Source organism: Limanda limanda, chromosome 1 (assembly GCF_963576545.1).
Source record: "Limanda limanda chromosome 1, fLimLim1.1, whole genome shotgun sequence".
Lineage (NCBI taxonomy): Eukaryota > Metazoa > Chordata > Actinopteri > Pleuronectiformes > Pleuronectidae > Limanda > Limanda limanda.
Genome location: NC_083636.1, coordinates 21,628,129 through 21,634,946, shown reverse-complemented (window position 1 = coordinate 21,634,946; position 6,818 = coordinate 21,628,129). Strand labels below are relative to the sequence as shown.

Below are 6,818 nucleotides of genomic sequence, written 5' to 3'. Positions count from 1 at the left end.
TTTAACGTTGAGTATAGATCAGTCTTTATTGTGTGTGTGTGTGTGTGTGTGTGTGTGTGTGTGTGAGAGAGAGAGATAAGACTCATCGCTCACTTGTGTCATGATTAATTTTCTTTTGTTTGATTTGAAATAGAGAAGAAAAGATTAGAATAGAGCTGAGTGGGTGTAGCTTTCACTCCCCCCCCCCCCACCCCCCCCATCTCTCTCTCTCTCTCCCCCCCCCCCCCCCCCCCCCCCCTCGTCACACACACCCTCCTCATCCCGCTGGATGGAGGTGGATAATAACGGAGGAGCTTCATCAGCACCATCAGCTCCGTCATGATCCTCAGCTTCATCACCGGAGCAGCAGCTTCTCTCCGCGGGCTGAAAAGTTGCGGAGGATCCGGTTAGATACGGAATCACCGGAGGGGCTCGTGCCGGCGTTAACCCGGGGACATCCTCCGGTCTCCGGTGGACCGGACCCGGGGATTTCTGGTGTCTCTACCGGATCGTTTCCTGAGCAGCTCCCCGCTCCTCAGACTGTTTTACCGGAGGCAGTCTCCCGGTCCGTCGGTTCCTGTCTCACATGTCTGTGGCTGTGACGGATCATAACGGAAAACTGTTATTCTAACGGACATGTGATTTCTCCCGGTCGGAAAACGGATCACCGGACGGTCCCGGTAACTCAGCCTCCGGAGAGAGAAGAGGGTTTATAAAGGTGGAGGTTACCGGAGAGAATAACGGGACTGGAGGAGGTGAATAACGGATCGGTACCGGGGAAGCTCCCCCTCATCCCGCGGGGACCGGGTATCACCCGACTCCCGGAGAAGTTACCGGATGGCAGGAGGAGTTCGTGCGGATCTTCACTGGACCTTCTCCGGACCCTTAATGACCGGATAGCCTTCATCAGACACCCCGGACATCCCTCCGGAGGGACGGATACCGAACCACACTGGACTCCCCCTCATTAGCGACTTAATTAATATCGGGTCTTTGGTTCTTTACAGGATATTAAACCCGCCCCTGTCCCCGGGAGTCCATCGTCTTCCACCCGTTGTTCATCCATCATCCTCCAGAGCTGAGCGAGCCTGATATTCACCATGTGGATCATCTGTGAATGATCCTGAACGCATCATCTCCATCAGACTCCACGAGAGAAGTCAAACAGGATTCTCATTTCAAATCCTCTTTAAAAAATCATCTAACAAGGAAAAACTAATATATAATCACAATATAACAACCATTAAATATTCAAACAGGGATTTATCCTAATTATACTAGGAACTAAAACATTTCCTGTTGTGATCATAAAATCCAAAATTGAATCTTTATCACATTTAACAGTTTTATGTAGAAAGTCCTGAAGCTGAAATGTGATCACAGTTTTCATTTCGAGGCTCACGGTGCGTCTGTGGCTCCGCCTGTACTCGTGGTGTTTTAATTTCCCACTGTACAATAATAATATTCCCCTAATAGTCCGTCAGGGGTTTATTTGTGCTTTACTGCAGGTCTGGACCTCAGAAGAAATCAACTTTACAACTTCCCCGGGACTCAAACCTGCAACTTCAAACCCCCCGTGTTAGTTTAAGACCCGTGTAGATTCAGCTGATTGTTTCTGAGCTTCACCACGAGGATTTCCATTATCCTCAAAGTCTAATCTGTGAGGAAACCCCGGTTAAATACTGGTTTCAGTGGGTTGGAGGTGGGAAAGTCTATGGATGGTCCGCTCACTGTTTAGCCACATCCTCAACAGCATACCTCCTCCTCCTTTCTCCTCCTCCTCCTCCTCCTCCTCCTCCTCCTCCTCCTCCTCCTCCTCCTCCTCCTCCTCCTCCTCCTCCTCCTCCTCCTCCTCCTCCTCCTCCTCCTCCCTCTCAGCCTCCTCTTGAAATCGAGCCATGCTGCATTGATTTTTTTTTTCTCTCCTCACCGCAAAACCAAATCGCACACGACCACCTCACCCTCCCTGGTTTGTCGGTTCTGTTTCCTGAAACGTAAGACGGGCCGTTGAGTTGACTTTCCACAAGTCGGAGGTGAAGGACGTCCAGCGGAGCCGGGGTCAGAGGTCAGAGGTCAGGTTTACAGAAGTTCAGCAGAACTTGAATCTGTGGAGCGATCGAAACAATTCTCTGTGAATGAGCTGGAATCTGACCCGAGGATAAATGAGTCAGAACCTGTTGGAGACTTTAAACCTCATGGACATTTCTCTGTTGTTAAAGTGACAGGTTTGTCTCAATGGGACTAAACGACAGCAGCCCAGGCGCCATGCGAAATGGCCGCGGCCTCTCGGACCAGTGGGCAGAGTCAGTGGTGGTCCGGCCTCGAACCACCGAGCGCCACATCACGGTGCACAAACGCCTGGTGCTGGGCTTCGCCCTGTCCATCCTCACCCTCATCATCGTCACAGCCGTGGCCGTGGTGCTCAGCGTTCGTTTTGAGGAGTGCAGCGAGCAAAACGGCGACAGCGCCACGGGGGAGTCGGGTTCCCGGGGCTCTGGAGGGTCGTCCAAGATGAATGGGAGTAAAGGGGAGAGGACTGGGGAGAGGGGGGACGAGGAGGCGGTGCAGCCCTGGAAGAACTTGCGACTGCCGGGCTCGGTGAGACCACGACACTATGACCTGCGACTCGCTGTCAACATGGAGAACTTCACCTTCTCTGGAGAGGTCAGCATCGAGCTGGAGTGCATCAACGCCACCCGCTTCATCGTGCTGCACGCCGACCGCCTGGAGGTACGGTGACCTGTCGAAACTCTCTGTGGCAGAATGTGGTAGACCTGAAATATATTTATAGATATTCAGAATGTACTTTGTGCTCAGTGATGTCTTCACTCAGAAGTTGAACCATTTACAGAAATGTACTATAGATCCGTCTGTGGCGTTTGCAGATATTGCGAAAATGAAAAGTCCATCGGTTCTAGTCTTTCAGAAGAGTACGATCAGATCTCTAAGTAAATTTATCCTGTGAAATTAGCAATTAAAATTTCAATATATTAACGGATTTGCTACAGGAAAAAACCTTTGATCCCTTAATATCTAAAGGGTTTTATCCCCTCGGGACTTTGATGTGCTCAGGAAACGTACTATTTGTATAAGACCAAACATACGTTATCTCCTTGCACTTCACATCGTAGGATCGAAAACTCAAAACATTATTGAGAAACAGTTTCACTGTGAGCATTCGCTTGGCGTCAGGCTGGTGAAATAGTTGTGTTACAGTTCACACATGAAAACTTTGGCTTTTGGATGAAATGAGATGACATGACGATAAATCATGTTCAGTGAATCCAGAAAGATCTGTTATTGATTAAGAGTAAATCTGGTCATGTGTTGTTTTTGCCTGTAAGAACAGCTAAAGCTAAACTGAAATTGGTTTAAAAACTTCAGGCGTCTGATTTATATACAAGTTCCTCAACTTGGTATATTTGCCATTAATGTGTGAGTCCTGCCGACTTGCCTCTGTGATCCGATCAGACTTCTTGAAGCACAGGTTCATCGGTTCCCGTGGATACGTACACGTCGATGCTGCTCCTAACTTTCCTGATGATTCTTTCCAAACAAACAACTTGTTTGCATCCTTGTCTCTGAGCTGGAAAACAAGCGGGTCTCTCACAAGAGAATGTTTATTTCCAGATTTGGCCTCAGAGTTTTCCTTAACGAGGCTAATTAACAGCAAAACTTGCAGCTTCAGCCCAATTCTGGAGACGAGCACATGGTGAGAGAAAGCCTCAGAGAAACGCCTGAGCAACGTGATTCTTCAGCCCGGTCATCTCCACTAATGCGATTCAGGGAGGAATCTGTCTAATTTGGGCTGAGGCCAATTAAAAACCCCGCAGCCCCTTTTGTGTTTGTGTGTGAGCACAGTGTGAATTAAGAGGTGTTGCTCTGTGGAAGGCAGGTCTCCTGAGGAGTTCTCACAGTTAATGCATTATGAAAAGAATGGTAAAAGGCCAGAAAACAAGAATGTGGGTAAAAATAGGAGCCGCTGGTGAAAGGAAAACACTCCTGCAGCGCTTTATACTCGGAGAAATATCACAAATACAAAATACATTCAACGTTCAGCACAAACACAGTGAAAAGATCTGAAAGCGTCAGGTGAAACTCAGAAGCTCAAAAACTTGAGTGGCTCAACGGCCCAAAGAGACGGGTTCAAAAGACATTGTTGTTTTTAAACTGCTGCAGAACCACATTCAGGTGTCTGACGGCGATCGCTTCTGATATCAAACCAACAAACAACACAATTAAAAGGCGTTTTTGGGCCGAACGGAACATCTGAAGTTACCGAGACGCGCTGCACCGCGTTCGCTGACTCACCAGAAAACCCTGAAAAGCCTCAGTTTAATCCCCAGTGTTTCCTGTTTGTCAGCAGCCTCTCTGCTCGGATCGATCACTCCATTCATCACAGAGCAAACACACAGTCACACCAACAGATACAGACGCACACACAACGCACACACAGCGCACACACAGCGTTTGATTGGCTGAGGATCGCAATTGTGTGTCAGTTTAGAGAGGCAGAGGTTTCTTATGGTTACCACTGCTCCCCAGTGAGTTCCCATCATGCACTGAGGGGATTCCCAGTGATGTCTTCAGTTTAATCATTTATCCTTTCACTAAAGTTCATGTAACTTCAGCTGGAGCAGATTTCTCCTGATGCCTCCACAGGAAGTTTCTGTGTTCTATCGACCAGGAAACTTGGTAGAAAGAAGTCGTGCAGATCAGGAATTAATTTCTCTTTCTTAATGTTGCATTTTTCAACATTTTCGTTGATTTCCCACAGAAATTTTTACGGATCTTGATTTTAACAATCAGTCATATTTAGGGGACGGACATTTCTGAGTGTGGGAGACCTGCTGCAGCTTGAATGAATTTAAGGGCGTTTGACGTTCTAATTCTTTATTAGTTTATCAGCAGCCGCACATGTTTTTTAATTAATCTCTTGACCTGAGCTCTGACGGTCGTCCCACTCACTAAAAACAACTGAACATTGGATATTACCCATGATCCTCTGCTTCCTGAACCAAACTCAATTCTCAACGCTTCATATTTAAACGATTTCCTGCTGAATATGGACTTCACTCTTCAACTCTCTGGACCTGATGGTGACAGTTGAAGCTGAATCCGTCAGTTGGAAGCAGAACAGACGCTCAGGGCACAGACAGAAAATAAAGAGGCTCCATTCTGCCTATTACAAGTCATTGTGCCATCAAAGGGTTTCCAGAGCTGTTGGTTTAAGTAGCTGCATAATGCTGCTTTAATTTAAGCAAATGTATTTCTGTCGTCCCTCCTGTCTCACAGCGGAGAAGCCTTATAAAACTGAAAGATTTATGATGATGGTTTATTCCTTCAAAAGTCAATGTGGTCTGGACCGTTTCCAGTTTGTCAGACATTCACAAATTAAATGTCTCAAGAGGAGAATGGACCAATCAAAAGAATCAAAACTAACCGATCCTGTAGAATCCGACTGAACGAGAGGTTGTTGGGTCCGACTCGTTCAAACAGGAACATGTGGGAACATCAGACGAGGGGCGGAGCCTGTAGAGCAGCAGGGGCAGAGCCTGTACAGCAGCAGGAGGCGGGACATGACGTATAAACTCTGCTGTGGAAAGATCAGTGTTGTTGTTCACAGCTTATCCACACCGGCGTCAGCCCTCATCATCGGAAGATCTGGAATCTCCTCTTGTTTCCAAGTTGACGTCTTCGTCTTCTTTGTGTTCGGCTCCTCTTCTTCATCCTGAGATATTTGTCTTCTTCCAGTTTCAGCTGGTTGTAAGATTTCAGTCGGTCTTTGAGCTCCGCTGAATTTTCTCTACTATAACTCTCAGTAGTTTTTTGTTCAAGCCACCTGCAACCTCTTACCCATTTGTTGTGCATGTGGTCGCTGTCACGTCACCATGGCGACAGGTCGGACTACAGCTGGCAATGAATCAGGTGTTGCTAAGCAACGGCTTCCATCCGACAAACTGTCGAGGCTCAGAACCTGGGAAGCGTCAGAGCAGCGTCAGGCTGCGTCATGTGACTGCACTGATTGCAGTGGCAGGAAATATTGTAGAAACATATGCTTATGCTCATTCTTACTATCCCACCTTCTCTACCTTTCAGCTCTCTAACTCACATCCACTCACACACACACACACATAAGCACATCCACTTGCATTAATTGAGCAATGTAAAGAATATAAAAAAGGAAGACAAAAACATATACATTGCAATAAATAATACAAGGGAAAAAAAAAATATATATATATATATATATATAAAATAAAATAAATAATAATAATAATAATAAATATATACAAAAATAATAATGCTGCATGCTGCTAATATGTGCTACCGATAAGGATAGTTAAAACAAGGCGTGGTGCATTGTTGGGGCGAATCAATCAATGGTGGCCATATCTAGTTGGGTAGACCTGACATGATCTAAGAAGGGTTCCCAGACCTTACAGAACTTAGTAGAGGTGCCACGCAAAGAGTACTTAATTTTTTCTAATGTCATAAAATGAATGGCATCTCTAAGCCATTGAGAGTGGGATGGGGGGTAGGAGTTCTTCCAATGTAGCAAGATAACACGCCTCGCTAAAAGTGAGAGAAAGGCCACAAGTTCACAGAAGTAAGATGGTAGTGAGTTCCCAAAAGGTAAGACACCAAACAGGGCAAGTAATGGTGAAGGACAGACATTGGTAGAAGTGACGGCTGAAAGAGTGTCAAAGACACCCTTCCAAAACGGCGCAAGTACAGGACAAGCCCAGAACATGTGGCCAAGACTGGCCGGACCTAAATGGCACCTGTCACAGCGTGGGTCTACGTCTGGGAATATGCGAGCCAGTTTACTCTTGGAC

The 6,818-nt window shown here is 46.6% G+C and overlaps 1 protein-coding gene across 1 annotated transcript in view; it reads left to right on the top strand.

The window, feature by feature from the left end:
• Nucleotides 1-2,214: 2,214 nt before the first annotated feature.
• LOC133011659 (thyrotropin-releasing hormone-degrading ectoenzyme-like) overlaps nucleotides 2,215-6,818 on the top strand; it is a 120,523-nt gene continuing 115,919 nt past the window's right edge. The window contains exon 1 of the mRNA XM_061079475.1: nucleotides 2,215-2,709. Coding sequence (XP_060935458.1) covers nucleotides 2,215-2,709 — 495 coding nt within the window. The remainder of the gene's footprint in view (nucleotides 2,710-6,818) is intronic.